The 15,927-nt window shown below is 34.3% G+C and overlaps 1 protein-coding gene across 1 annotated transcript; it reads left to right on the forward strand.

The window, feature by feature from the left end:
• The first annotated feature begins 848 nt into the window (after positions 1–848).
• On the forward strand, positions 849–13,354 carry DEFB114 (defensin beta 114). The gene is made up of 2 exons (XM_039225349.1): positions 849–906; positions 13,209–13,354. The coding sequence occupies exons 1-2, from the start codon at positions 849–851 to the stop codon at positions 13,352–13,354; spliced, it is 204 nt and encodes a 67-aa protein (XP_039081280.1).
• The last annotated feature ends 2,573 nt before the right edge of the window (positions 13,355–15,927 follow it).

Raw genomic sequence — 15,927 nt, forward strand, 5'->3', positions numbered from 1 at the left:
AGCAAATAGAATGAAACCTGAATGTAGTTACACCCAGTTTCCCCTACAACTAAAACTATGAAGCCTTCTATAGTCCCTATATTAAGCAGGTGGACGGTTGGATCTTAATTCCTACATCAAAAGACCCAGAAGAAAAATAAAGAGACAGAGATAGGAAATTATTTCTACTCATTACAAGATCTCCTTCCCCCCATATTTATTGTTTGCCTGTGTTATTGTGATAAATTTTTTAAATGAATGGACACTTATTGGGCTTCTCTAGGAAAAAGCAGAGCTCCCTAAATATTCAAATTGCATCTGAAAATAAAGTAAAAATTACTGACAAAAGTGAGGCTTGCTGTCTGTTATTTGGTAAATGAATACTTTGGGGAAATAACTGGGATAACTGAATATGTCAGAATTTGGGATATATGGACATATTGATAAATTTGTATACCAAATTAGTGACTAGAATATATTTTGAAAAGTAATTAGGAGTTTAACCTACAAAGTAATGTTCAGTTGTTTTACATCTAAAATGGTAGATATTTCTTTTAAACCTACTCCTTGCATGCTCCTTACTTTGATTTTTAACTGATCACCATCAATATAAGGATGTCGTGTGTACAGGTAGCTTCCACATAGAGTTTCCTCTCTAAAGATCAATAATCTCAAGTATTTTCATTTTGGGTAATTCTGCCCACAGCTCTAGTCAATGGTGCAGAGACAAGTACACCAAAGTAAAACAATTTCCGGATAAAGAGTCTTTCTTCTGTTAGACAACTATAAATAGTAAATGTCTCTTGGCTTTTTGGAAAGTTGGTCTCTCAATTTTGTTACCAAATCTTTCAGCAACTTCTTTCTGCAGAATGAAGATCTTTTACTATCTCCTCCATTTTCTGTGTTATGTGACCTTCATTCTACCAGGTAAAATATATGTTTGTTTATATGTAACACAGAATTTAGAGCTAAAAATAGAAACACCAGATTATGAAATGGAAAATATAGTTTCTTAACAGTCTTATCAATTCAAGAAGTCTCTTGATTATGGTGAATTTCAGTTTACTCATTTAGAATAGTGTTATACTAATGTACTCAACTCATTTTGAAAATTAATATGTAGATAGAATGAAATGATTAATGTAGATCCTTTGGCCTTGATTTTTTTAGATATTTAAGTTACTTTTTAAATATAATTTTAAAAATTTATTTGTAAACTTTAGAAGTGAAGGCTGCATAATAAATTGGGCCCAGAGAAGGTGAATGATAGAGAATAACAGTATATATCTCTTGAGATATCAATAATAGAATCTACAAAGTGATCCAGAATATAGTCTCAGAATACTCTGGACAATGAAGCACAGTAGGAATAAAATGTCAAATAAAGGTATATTACCACAAAAAAAATCCATGTTGAAACAGTTAATGCATTAGTAAAGAAATTCAGCAATGGCTTAATTTATTTTTTTGATGTTTATTTATTTATTTTAAGAGAGAGTGAGAGAAAGATCATAAGCGGAGGAGGGGGCAAGAGAGAAGGAGGGAGATAATATCTCAAGCAGCTTTGCACTATCAGTGCAGAACCTGACATAGGACTTTAACTCATGAACCTGAGCTGAAAACAAGAGTCAGATGCTTAACTGACTGAGCTACCCAGACACCCCAGCATTGGCTTTATGAACCAATTAAAAATAAATAATCAAAATACATAGTGCAATGAAATGCTTCGTGGTGATTATATGATATTCTTGAGATGTATTCTCTGAGGTAATCCAGACTCTCTAACAACAAAGATATAAATTGATACACAAAAGTCTTTGTATTTGGACCTAGAAAGGTGTAACTTCAAAAGGTATACCATTTAACAGAAAGAGAATTGAATCAAACTTAGAAGATTTATTTTATTTTAAAGTGTATTTATTTTAAGAAAGAAAGAGGGTGCTGGGGAGGGACAGAGATAGAGAGGGGGAGAGAGAGAATCCCAAGCAGGCTTCACACTGTCAGTGCAGAGCCCAATGAGGGACTTGAGCCCACAAACTGAGGGATCATGACCTGAGCCCAAATCAAGAGTCAAACACTTAACCAACTGATCCATCCAGGTGCCCCAAACCTGGAAGATTTAGATTTTATTACTAGCTTCCTACTTAATAGCTTGTGAAACTTGTCATTCAGAGAATTTAAGTGATTTACCAAAGTTTTTAACAATAAAATAGAAAATATAAACAGAATAGATAACCACAATTCTTTAAAAATAAAATGTCTGCTATAAAATATGCTTGTTAATTACACATAGCTCAAAAGACTGCAGTTAGGATTTAGTGCAATAATGTACCATCATGAGTCCTACAAAGTGAAAATTAGTCTATCAGTTTGGGTACTATTATAATTATTATAGTTGTTGCTGTTATACTTATTATTAATAATGAAAGGGGACTGAGGAAGTAGGGACCTCAACTATGATTAGGGAGGACATTGAGGTGTATGGTGCTAGTGTGTCAACCAGTAACCATGTAATAATGAATGGCTAGTGATCCACTGAGCACAATGCTGGACACCAAGGAAACAGGTATAAAAGAAAGACTCAGTAATTCTCTGGGAATACCTAAAAATATAGTTGATTAAACTCAGATCAGTAAATTGCTTGATTTAGAATGTTTATATAAGTATGCTTTAAATACCAAGAATTGTGTGATTATGACCTAGCAATTGTAGAGGTTTGGGAAAATGTCCCAAATTCTCTGATGAAGAGCTTTGAAATTGGGGATAAGACTCTTGTGTTTAGACTCTGGGAGACAAGAAAAAGAAAAGGGAGATAAGTAAACATGAGTGTCTAGCGTGTGCCAAACCCCATTTCATAACTTCTCATGTAGATATCCAACCTGACCTTCCAGGTAACATTATCAGATACCTGTTATTCTTCTTTTCAAGAAGAGGAAAATTACATCAAAGAGTTTTTCAAGGTCACACTTATTACTACATGTGATAAGTAGAATCACTATATGTGATAAGTAGAATATAATACATATAAATACTGGAGTACAAGATCCTAGCATATTTGTTCCTTATATTTCATCAAGTTTTCTATAGAAGACACTGAGGTTAATGTAAAAGCTGAAAAGATTATTTGGTCAGAAGCTGTGGTCACATGGGAGGATAAGTTGCCTTCAGAAATACGGGGTTCAGATGCATGGGGTTTATACCATCAAACTCAACATCTGCTGAGCATTTACAGGAAACTTTAAGTAATGCAATAAAGACACTTGGTCTTGGAATATACCTACCAACTTTCCTTTACCTTTTGATCATTCAAACAGATACTAAATTATAATGTCTACTGAAATGAACAGAATGCTCTATATTTGGCCCTTGCTAGACTGAAAAAGAGGAAAGGCAATACAAGGTATCAGAGCAAGTGGCTTTGAAGGGGTTCGTAGAGTAGTATGTACCAATTACACAATGGTATGGTTTTGCTATTGGTGAAACCTTCAAGTCTCTAAAGAAGCAATAAAAACTTTTCCATCTAAGTGGATACTTTGTGAAGATGTAAGATGAGCGTTTGATCCAAGCAGAGTGATACCATGCTGGAAAGCGAATTACAGAAAATTGACAGAGAACAATGCTGACAATGGTTAAAATGGAATGAGCAGTGTTTTAGGCAGTGTTTTAGTACAAGGGTAATATAATCCATAGAGATAGTGAAAACAGCATACTATAGTGATTTATAGAGTGAGTTTGCCATCAAATACATCAGAGTTTATATTAAAGACCTGAGGCTCCTTTGTGGTTGTGGCAAAGCTTTCATTCTTTTAATTGTACAATGGATGGTAAGATCATTAATTTTATAAGATTTTGCAAAGATTCAGAGATAACGTAAGCAAAATATTTACCACTTGGAATATCATATTGCAGTATTTCAAGAAATGGGAAAAAAAGAAGTAGAAGTAGGAAACAAAAAAGGGGAGAGGAAGTAGTCGAGAAGGAATACAAGATGGTGTCTAGTTATAGCCAGTTGTTAAGATGTGTCAGAATGAATCTTAAGTGGCAGAAACATGCTGGTCTTGAAAACTTTATATTGCATGGTGAATGGGAGGCTGAGTCTAAAATAGTGAAGGAGAGACATTCACCTGTGTTGAAATGTTTGTGAGAAGACAGTATTGGTCCCAGTGCCCTAGAATTTATTACAATGATATTTTTTTATTTTTTTAAATGTTAATGTTTATTTTTGAGAGAGGGAGAGAGAGAGAGAGAGAGAAAGTGCAAGCAGGGGAGAGGAAGAGAGAGAGGGAGACACAGAATCCGAAGCAGTCTACAGGCTCTGAGCTGTCAGCCTGACATGGAGCTCAAACTCACGTCAAACTGCGAGATCATCACCTAATCTGAAGTCAGATGCTTAATCAGCTGAGACACCCAGATGCCTCTAGAGCTTATTAAATTTAAAATCAAGTTGATTTGGTTACTTGAGAATTATGATACAATGTTGGAAGAAATATGGAGCTCATTAAAATAAATAACCTTTTTTAATTGGCTAAGATTTCACAGATTAGCTAAATAACTTCCCCACCAATCCAGAATGATGATGTATGACAAATGAATACCATGCTAATGCTTCCTTTGTGGCAATGATTAGTTTTATTAATTAATTTACATTACTTAAGGCAATTTGCAAATTAATCATAATTTCTTTCTATATTTTTACCCACCTGACTTAAAGAATTATACCTTCTTCAATATTCTTGAATAAGCCAAGGAGGATATAAAACACAAATATTAATACTTGAGAACATTTATGGCTTTCATATGATGGTACTATTAACTGATATGAAGTCTCTTCAATAGTACAGGTCCAAGCACTAGCCATCAGAAAAGAGATGAGTGTAACTCTTGGGAAACTAACAATATTTGAGGAATAAAAAAGAAAACAAGGATTTAACTCTAAGACCTGAATAAAAGCTGAGTAAGAGATGGGGAACAAAAAGTGACATTAAATACCCACTTATCTAACTTTGAGTTAAGTGTGTATTAGTTTTGCAACTTTCAGCAATTTATTTGGTCACTGAAGTGTCAGGTTTTTTGTTTGTTTGTTTGTTTTATTTGAGAGAGAGAGAGAGAGAGAGAGAGCGAGCAGGGTTGAAGGGCACGCTCAGTGTGGAGCCAGATAGGGTCTTGATCTCATGACCCTGGGATCATGACCTGAGCCAAAATCAAGAGTTGGACGTTCAGCCAACTGAGCCACCCAGACAACTCAAAAGTCTCAGATTTCTTATCTGAACAGCATCTACCTCAAAGTTCTAGAGCAGTTAAATGAGATCACGTGTGCAACATATTTAAAGCAATACCTGACACATATTAGGTTTCAATGAATGAAAACTATTTGTGCTATTATTAGTTTTTGAACTAAACACATCATATTCTCTTTCAACCCTAGGATAAAAATCATACTACTTTGTCTGCCTGGTTCATGTCCTTCTTACACTCCTCGAGTTCATTTAAATAACCCTTACTAATTTTTTAGGATCTTCATTTTCATATATAAGCAAACATGTATCTGTTCACACACTGGAACCAACATATTTCTCTATTATGGTACTTAATTAACCTATCTCTCTCTTTCCCTCTCTCTCTCTTTTTCATGCCTGTGTATTTATCTCTTTGCATCAATGTCTTGCTTTACACTCAGAAAAAGCACATTTCCTGGTTTAAAAGTTGTTAGTCAATAATGATTTAACTTCAACTATAGTCATTGGTTCACTATTAATTAATAACAGTTCTTAATTTCTGAGAAACTATTATGTTCCAAGCATCATTGTAAGCCTGTTTACATGTTAACTCATCATGTTTCACAAAGACTGTGAATGAGGTACCATTGTCTCCATTTTACAGATGAAGCAACTAAGGGTCTTAGAGCTTACCCAAAGTTACATAGCAAGCAAATGCCAGCATTCAAATTCAAGCTTAAAGTCCATGGCAAGCAACTCATCTTCACTCTTCAGTTAGAAAGAAGTCTCAGTCTTTACCATACAAAGATTTTGAAAAACAAGAACATTGGTTTGTTTGCTCTACCTGTTGTTAAAACACAGTAAAGTTACAGTAGTCTGTTTCACATAGCAACCTGATGCTAAAGCATACTATAAAATTATAGCAATGTTTTCATATAACCTCTCCCATGCACTGAGGGAGATAGATGGAAAGAAAGAAAAAAATACCAAAACAATTGGCTAAAAGCATTACAGAGTCAACTGGTCAATTAAAATTACAGTGAAGATTGAGTTGAGATCAATCTCTGAGGCAGCTGTTCTCCCAAGAAGCATCTACCCATTCTTAAAAAGGCAAGAAAGAAGTTGAAGACCAGAAATCTGATAGCCTTGTGCTACCTTCAGGGCAAAAATTGTAATTCAGACTGTGAAGGAAGGAGAACTATGGAAATACTAGTATGTTCTGCCTGATAAACCCAAAAAAACTATAAAACTTAGGTCTAAGTTAATAGGACATTAGTCCAGCTGTCCATTCATCCCAGGAACTAATGCCCAGCTTTACAGTATCTCAAGTCCTATAAATGGCTTAAGATTATCCAGGAAGGTTGGTTGGTAGCCCTGGAACAAAACTAAATGGAACATTAATAAATCATTTCTGGAGAAAGATAGTGTCATTTTAAGGGGGGCCTGGGTGGCTGAGTTGGTTAAACATCCAACTTCAGCTCAGGTCATGATCTCGTAGTTTGTGGGTTCAAGTCCAGCATCAGGCTCTGTGCTGACAGCTAGCTCAAAGCCTGGAGCCTGTTTTGTATTCTGTGTCTCCCTCTCTCTCTGACCCTCCCCTGATCATGCTGTCTCTCAGAAATAAATAAAACATTTAAAAAAAAACATTTTTTAAAAAGATAATATCATTCTAGACCTCAAGCTATTTTCTTAAATTTTTCATTAAAAATGTATGTGACAGGGGCTTCTGGGTGGCTCAGTTGGTTAAATGTTTAGCTCTTGATTTTGGCTTAGGTCATGATCTCACAGTTCGTGGGGTCAAGCCCTATGTCTGACTTTGTGTTGACAGTGCAGAGCCTGCTTGGAATTCTCTTTCTCCCTCTCTCTCTGACTCTCCTTGCTTGCTCGCTCTCTCCCTCTCAAAATAAATAAATAAACTTAAAAATCATATATGTGACAAACATAATCAGGAACAAATGAGAAAAAAAACTAACTATCCTATCAAAAATCAGAATGAGCACAAGAGAACAGATGAACAAGGGATCCAGATAATGAAGATAACAGACCCAGACTTTAAAATAATTATGCTTAATTTGTTTAAATAACTAAAAACAAAGTAAAAACTTGGCATAGAAGTGAAGACTATAAGAAAGAATAAAAATAAAATTGTAGAACTAAAATTCCAGAAATAAAATATATAATGCAAAATAAAATACACATTGAATGTGTTAAAGAGTAGTTTATACATAATTGGTGAGATATTTAATGATGATGAAAGATGAACCAGAAGAAAATATCTGGAATGAAACAAGAGATTGAAGAATAGAAATAAAAAAGTTGAGGGAGGGAGTAAAGATGAAGGAAAGGAGGAAGGAAGGTAAGGAGAAAATAAAGAAGGAAGAAAAAACATAGCTGCCAAAAAAAAAAAAAAAACCCACCTAAAACAATAAAGTAAGCAAAATTTGAAGAAAACAACAGATCACTTTCAAAGGATCCGATGTTAAATGGAAGCGAACTCCTCAAAAAGACAACAAAGAAAGAACTCAGAACACAATGCAGTGATATCTTTTGACCCAGAAGGAAAATAATTACAATCTAAAATTATGTATCAAATGAAAATACTGTTTAGGAGTGAAGATGACATAAGGTTATTTTCAGTCCAATAAAAAACAGAGAATTCAAAATCAGAACTACTATATTAAGGGAATTCTCAAAAGCATTATTTGGTCAGAAAGAGAATGATTTTCTATATGGAAGCTTAGAAACACAGGGAAAAAAAGCAATAATTTTTTATGACTTTGGTAAGTTGAAGCTTCTAACATAAACAGTAAAATAATAATATATATACACATATATAATATATGTATATATATATTATTTTATATATTTATATAATATATAATATATATAAGTATTTATATATATTATACGTATATAATATATGTATATATAATGTATATAATATAACTACACATAGTAAATGAGAAGATGGAATTATAAAAAGTAACCAATATATACAAAAGAAGACAGAAAAAATAGCAGAATATATTTCACCCACTATATATTACAATTTGAATATTAATGTGAAGATAAAAAATAAAAGTGAATCCTTTGAATGTAGTGAATAGAGTTTTGAATGTACTGAATAGTTAACATGAGAAATATCTAATATATGAAAAAATAAAAATTATAAAATTTACGGGCACCTGGGTGACTCAGTCAGTGAAGCCACCGACTCTCCGTTTCAGCTCAGTGAGTTCGAGACCTGTGTCAAACTGTGCTGGCAGTGCAGAACCTGCTTGGGATTCTCTTTCTCTCCCTCTCTCTTTGCCCCTCCCCTGCTCACACTGTCTCTGTCTCTTAAAAAAATAAATAAACTTAAAAAAAAGAAATTATAAAATCTAAAGGGTAGGAAAAGATACAAAAACCCAACCAAAGCATGGTGAAGTAGCTATATTAGTATTAAATGAAGTAGACAGCAAGAAAAAAAGTGCATTCCTGGGGCGCCTGGGTGGCTCAGTCGGTTAAGCGACCGTCTCAGGTCATGATCTCACTGTTCGTGAGTTCGAGACCCGACTTGGGCTCTGTGCTAACAGCTAGCTTGGAGCCTGGAACCTGCTTTGGGTTCTGTCTCTCTCTCTCTCACACAGAAATAAATAAAACATCAAAAAAGTTTTTTTAAATAAAAAAAGAAAAAATGCATTCCTAGAGGCAAAGTATGATTATTCATTCATTCATGTTAAATAAAATATTTAACAGGATAATATTGCAACCGTACATTCAATGCAGCAAATAACTTTGTCTTAAAATACGTAAGAAAAAAAGATAGAAATACAAAAAACAGAGAACATTGTAACAATGGATGATAATAACACATTTTCTTCCTTTACACAGAAAAAAAGGGAAAACAGGGGCGCCTGGGTGGCTCAGTCTGTAAGCGTCCAACTTCAGCTCAGGTCATGATCTCATGGTTGGTGGGTTCCAGCCCTGCATTGGGCTCTGTGCTGACAACTCCAAGCCTGAAGCCTGTTTCGGATTCTATGTCTCATTCTCTCTGCCCCTCCTCTGTTTGCGCTCTGTCTTCCAAAAGTGAATAAACGTTAAAAAAAATTTTAAAAGAGGAAAAACAAACAACATAAATGTAACAATAAAGAAGATATAAACACGCAGACTAACAAAACTCAACCTAAATCAAATAAGAAATATCAATGAGTATAAGAGAATATTTCATCTAATGGTAATAAAAATGAGATAACACAAAACTCATGGAATAAAGCAACAGTAATGTTTACAGGAAATTTATACCGTTATGTTCATATATATGAAAAGAATTAATTTTGAAAATGTAACTAAAAATTTAATTCAGGAAGTTAGAAATAGAAAATCAAACTAAACCTAAAGTTATAAGTATATAAAAAGACATCAGCAGACACTAGACAAAATCATAAAGGCTCAGTTATGTTTTTGGAAAGGCTAATAAAATCAATAAAACTTTAAAAATGAATAAGTCATAGGGATGCACAGCAAGGTGACCGTATTTAATAAACAGTCGTGTATTGAAAGTTGCTGAAAGAGTAGATCTTTAAAATTCTCTTAAAAAGAAATAATACAGCTTTACCAAAAGCAAAAAAAAAAAAAGGGAGAGAGACGAGGCAAAAATGAACTTTATCAGAGATATTAATACATTGCTACAGGTAGCAAAATGATAACATAAGAATACTATGTACAACTTGATGACAATGAATTCAAAAATTTATGTGTAATGGCTAATTTCTGAAGAATACAACAGAATTAATCTGACCAAAAACAGAAAAAGAAAATATAAATACTTCTAAATTCACTAATGGAACAGAGCCCATAATAATTAAACTTCCTACAAAGAAAATATTTGACACAGATGGCTTCACTGTTGAATTCTACCAAACTTTAAAAAAGAAATATAACTGATTATACACAAATATTCCACAGAATATAAAATGAAGGGATTCTTCTAACTCATTTTGTGAGACACACATTACCTGGTATAAAACTGATAAGGACATCCAAGAAAGAAAATTAAAGGCCAACTTCACTCATGAATATGGATGTAGAAATCTTTTAAAAAAATAACTAGAGCCAAAACACAGCAATATCAGAAAAGTTTACTTGAAATTCATGGATTTCAAGATTAGTACAAAATTCTAAAATCAATGTCACCACATGAACAGGTTACAGGAGAACATTTATGATCAGTTCAATAAATAGAGATAATTATACAAAATAATATACAAAAAACACTACATAATAATAATTTGAAAGAACTAATTACATGAAACATAGATGAATCTCAATAACACATTTTCAGCAAAAGACATCAGACATGAAAATGTATATACTGTGCCATTGCATTCACATAAAGTTTTAAAATGGGCAAACTTAGACAAAATATTATAAACTGAGATAACTGTTTATTTTGTAATGACAGAGTAGAATGGGATATGATTGAGAGGGAGCACAAAGAGATGCCACCAATTTCTGTGTCTTGATCTGGATGATGTTTACACAATTGCTTAACTTTCAGTAACATTTTTCATTGAGTGTTTGTGTTTGGACACTCTTCACTATAACACCACAGAAACCAAGATAGTGTGGTATTGGTAAAAGAATAAGCAAATATATCAGTGGAATAAGACAGAGAGCCCACAAATAAATCCCTATGAATATAGTCAACTGATATTTGACAAAGGAGCAAAGGAAATATAATGAATAAAGATAGTCTCTTCAACAAATAATGTTGGGACAATTTGACGTTCATATGCAAAAAAAAAAAAAAAAAAAAAACAACCTCAACAGACTCTTGACACAGATCTTATATCTTTTACATAAATAGACTTGAAATGGTTCATAGACCTAAACGTAAAGTGTAAAACTATAAAACTCCTAGAACATAACATAGAAGAAAACCTAGATGTCCTTGGGTATGGAAATGACTTTCTAGATATAGCATCAAAGGCACAATCCATGAAAGAAAGAATTGATAAGCTGGACTTGATTAAAATTAAAAATTTCTGCTCTGAGAAATATGACAAGATACTGAGATGACAAGTTACAGACTGGGGGAAATATTTGTAGTAGACATATGTGATAATATCCAAAACATACAAAGAACTCTTAAAGCTCAACAATAAGAAAACAAAACAAAAACAATTTAAAAATGGGCTAAAGACCTTAACGGACATCACACCAAAGAAGATACACAAATGGCAGGTAAGGACATGAAAGGGTGCTCCTCATCATATGTCATCAGGGTGACGCAAATTAAAACAATGAGATAACATCTCATACCCTCTCAAAAGAGCTCAAACTTGGAATACTGGAAAAAAACAAATTCTGGTGAGGATATTGAGCAATAGGAACTCTTACATATTGCTGGTGAGATTGCAAAATGGTGCAGCCACTTTGGAAGACAGTTTGGCAGTTTACAAAACTAAATATATGGTTATCACATCATACAGCAATTGTGCTCCTTAGTATTTACCCAAAGGAGTTGAAAACTTATGTGTACACAAAAACCTGCACATGAGTATTTATAACCAGCTTTATTCATAATCTCCAAAACTTGGAATCATCCAAGATGTTTTTCAGTAGGTAAATGGACAAATCAACTATATCATATCCAGACAATGGACGGTTAATTAGTGCAAAAAAGAAATGGGCTATCAGAGTCATGAAAAGACATGTGAGAGAACCTTAAATTCATACTATTAAATGAAAGAAGCCAATCAGAAAATGCTGTGTATTGTATGATTCCAAATATCATACAATTTGGAAAGGAATTGTATGATAGGAAAGGCAAAACTATGAAGGCAGTAAAAAAGACAATAGTTGCCAGAAGGGTTGGAACAGAGATGAATAGGCGGTGTCCAGAAGATTTTTAGGGCATTGAAAATGCTTTATATAACATTTTATAGTAATAGATATATGTCACTACACATTTGCCCAAATCCATAGAATATACAACACAAAGAATGAACTGTAGTGCAAAATACAGACTTTGAGTGGATTACGATGTACCAATATAGGTTCATCCTCACTAAAAAAATGTACCCTTCTGGTGAATGATGTTGATAATGGGGAAGGTTATGCATATATGGGGGGAAATATATGCATATGTATGCATATATGAGGGTGTATATAGGAAATCTCTGTATCTTCCTCTCAATTTTGTTAGAAATCTAAAACTGCTCTAAATTAAAAAATTTTTAAAGAACTCATATGAATTCTTTTAAAAAATTATATAACAACATAATAAGCAAATTATGTGAACAATTAAAAAGAAAAGAAAAACTGTTCAAAACAAATACCAACAGCATAAAAACTAAAATTGCGCTGGATACCATTTTTTTAAATGTTTTATTTATTTCTGAGAGAGACAGCATGAGCAGGGGAGCATCAGAGAGAGAGGAAGACACAGAACCGGAAACAGGCTCCAGGCTCCCAGCTGGCTGTCAACACAGAGCCTGATGCGGGGCTGGAACCCACGAACCGTGAGATCATGACCTGAGCCGAAGTTGGCGCTTAACTGACTGAGCCACCCAGGCACCCCATGGATACCATTTTATTTGGGTGAAAAAAGTACATATATTGTTGGTGTGGATCTAAGTCCCACAATTATACTAAACATGTCTCATGTGAATATTAAAATATGTACTTAAAATTTGCTTCTTATCGTAATCCTAAAATGTTAACATTTTAAATATAACCTAATTGAAAGCATTGGATGAATTGTCATATAGTTCAAAGGAATATTATGTAGCTCCAAAATATTTGAATCTTGTTGAGGAGAATAGTATATAACATAAAAATGTAATATATATTAATTTAAAACATTTAAATATTGTACATATATGGAAATATGTAATATTTTAGTGTCTTCTTATTTTTTGACATTTTTCTAAGTTTGTTGCTACGTACACATAGTACTTCATTGTAATCAGAAACAATATGTTCTTAAATAAGAGATCAGTAATTTCAGTTACTCTTCTTTTACTGTAGCCACATGTACCTTGGTGGATCCTAATCGGTGCTCACAAAATTTTGGTTACTGTAGAAGACGCTGCTTTAAATATGAAAAGCAAATTGATATATGTCTCTCACCAAGTAAAATTTGCTGTGTTGAGAGGTTGTTTGAAGAAGACTAATCTTGAAGACATACCTGTGACCAAAGAAGTTCATACACCAGTGCAGAGAGGTATAGGAATATAATTAGAATTTATGTAATAAATAAATACATAAGCCAATATTGATAACCTTCCTCTGTAGATGTTAATTACATATTTAGTGGAATAAAGTAGATTCTTTCTTATTTTCTCTAAGCTAGGGGTTATTGATAGAGATGTATCTGATGTTAATTTTCTAACGTATGGATACAACTTTTATAGAACAACTTTTGATCTGTCATGATTCACCTAAACTTACACAATTGAATATTTACCAACTTAACCATGATCTTATTAGAAATCTGATTCATGAAAATTAATACCCATAGACTTATGAATTGTCTAAATGTCATCATCATGTTATTGACATTGAGGAACAGGAAATCTAAGCATAAAATGAAGGCTTAAGCTCCAGTAGAGTATGGTGATACTCATTGGCCATTTTTTTCTTCTCTCCAAGTTCTGCTCATTCACAAAGGCATATTCACTGAATACTATGTAACACTAATACTATTTACCTGAGTTTCAATACAATGTGAACTTTGGCTAGAGTTTAGACTCATAAAACATTAACTTGGCATTTTTGTACTTAGTTCTGAATGGGATGGGAAAACGCATAAAAATCTGTTATTTCATCCACAATGTAATTATTAGGCAGCACAAATAGTCTCTGTAATGATAAAAGTTGGATGCGGGGGACATGGAAACTAGAATTTGTTTTGCATCTCAAAACAAATCAACCCTTTATCAATATTCTACCAAGTTCCCAAACATATTTAGGAGACAACTAGGTAATATAGTGTCCTAAAATGCCTCTTTTTTTAAAAAAATAGTTTATTGTCAAGTTGGTTTCCATATAATACCCAGTGCTCATCCCCACAAGTACCCTCCTCCATGCCCATCACTCCCCTTCTCCTCCCCCCCCCCCCCCGCCTTCAGTTTGTTCTCGGCATTCAAGAGTCTCTCATGATTTGCTTCCTTCCCTCCCCCCCCCACTATTTTTCCCCTTCTTCTCCCCCATGGTCCTCAGTTAGGTTCCTCCTAATCCTCCTATATGTGCAAACATATGCTATCTGTCCCCTGCCTGACGTATTTCACTCAGCATAACACCCTCAAGTTCCATCCATGTTGCTACTCATGGCCAGATTTCATTATTTCTCATTGCCATGTAGTATTCCATTGTACAGATAAACCACATCTTCTTGATCCATTCTTCAGTTGATGGACATTTAGGCTCTTTCCATGTTTTGGCTGTTATTGAGAGTGCTGCTATGAACATTGGGTCCATGTGCCCCTATGCATCAGCACTCCTGTATCCCTTGGATAAATCCCTAGCAGTGCTATTGCTGGGTCATAGGAAAGTTCTATTGTTAACTTTTTGAGGAAACTCCACACTGTTTTCCAGAGGGGCTGCACCAGGTTACATTCCCACCGACAGTGTAGGAGGGTGCCCATTTCTCCACATCCCCCCAGCATCTAGAGTCCACTGATTTGCTCATCTAAAATGTCTCTTAAAGCATGAATAAACTATCTCTAAAACGTCAACTAAAATAAAGACAAGGAAATATCCAAATGATTTAGCATATGCAAGTCTTTGAAGACCATTGGTAGAAAAATCTCAGGAGAGTGGAAGAGGCAAAAACGTGGTTTGAGAGAGAATGAGAGGATGGAAATTTAAGAGAAAATATAGAAAATTATTCTAAAGAGTTTGGAAATAAATTGAATGAAGGAAAAGATGTGGTAGCTAGAGGTCAAAAGGGGGTCAAGAGTTTTTTCCTCAATATTTATAACTGGAAAATTTTTTTCAACAATACAAAAGACTGTAGTGGAGATCAACCAAATGAAAAGACCATGCAAATAATGCATGGAAATGCAAATAAAAACCAAATGCATGGAAATGCAAATAAAAACCACAGTGAGCTATCATCTTACACCCTTTGAAGTAGCTAGTATCAAAAAGGCAAGTGATAACAAGTCCTGGCAAGGGGAAAAGAGAACCCTGTGCACTGCTAATGGGTATGGAAATTGGAACAGATACCATGCAAAACAGTGTAGAGGTTCTACCATGTGACCCAGCAATCCCACTTCTGGGTCTATACCCAAAGTGAATAAATATAGGATCTCGAAGAGGTATCCGCACTCCCATGTTCATTGCAGCATTATTCACAATGCCTAAGATATAGAAACAACCTGTGTTCATCTATGAATAAAAGGATAAAGAAGATGGATAAAGACTGTGTATGTGTTTGTGCGTGTATGTATGCATGTCAGACCCTGTGCTGGGGGCTGAGGATCCTGTGTGATTCTTATACCATAGCAGGGAGTGAAAGCATTGAACACTTACATGCAGCAGATGCAGGAAGGCTAGGAACTGAGAAACTGGAGTGGAAGTTGGCACATCATGGGGTTCTTATCTGAGTGGGAGATAGAGTGGGGGCAAAGATAGTCTCTGGGACAAAAGGGCGCCTGAAAGCTGAAAAGAAGTGAGCTGGATGTTATGGCTGCACAAGAGAAAGTGCCAAGGAGAAGGGAAAGGCACGTCCAATGCCACAGAG

This window comes from Hyaena hyaena, unplaced genomic scaffold (genome assembly GCF_003009895.1).
Source record: "Hyaena hyaena isolate Hyena2069 unplaced genomic scaffold, ASM300989v1 scaffold_2064, whole genome shotgun sequence".
Lineage (NCBI taxonomy): Eukaryota > Metazoa > Chordata > Mammalia > Carnivora > Hyaenidae > Hyaena > Hyaena hyaena.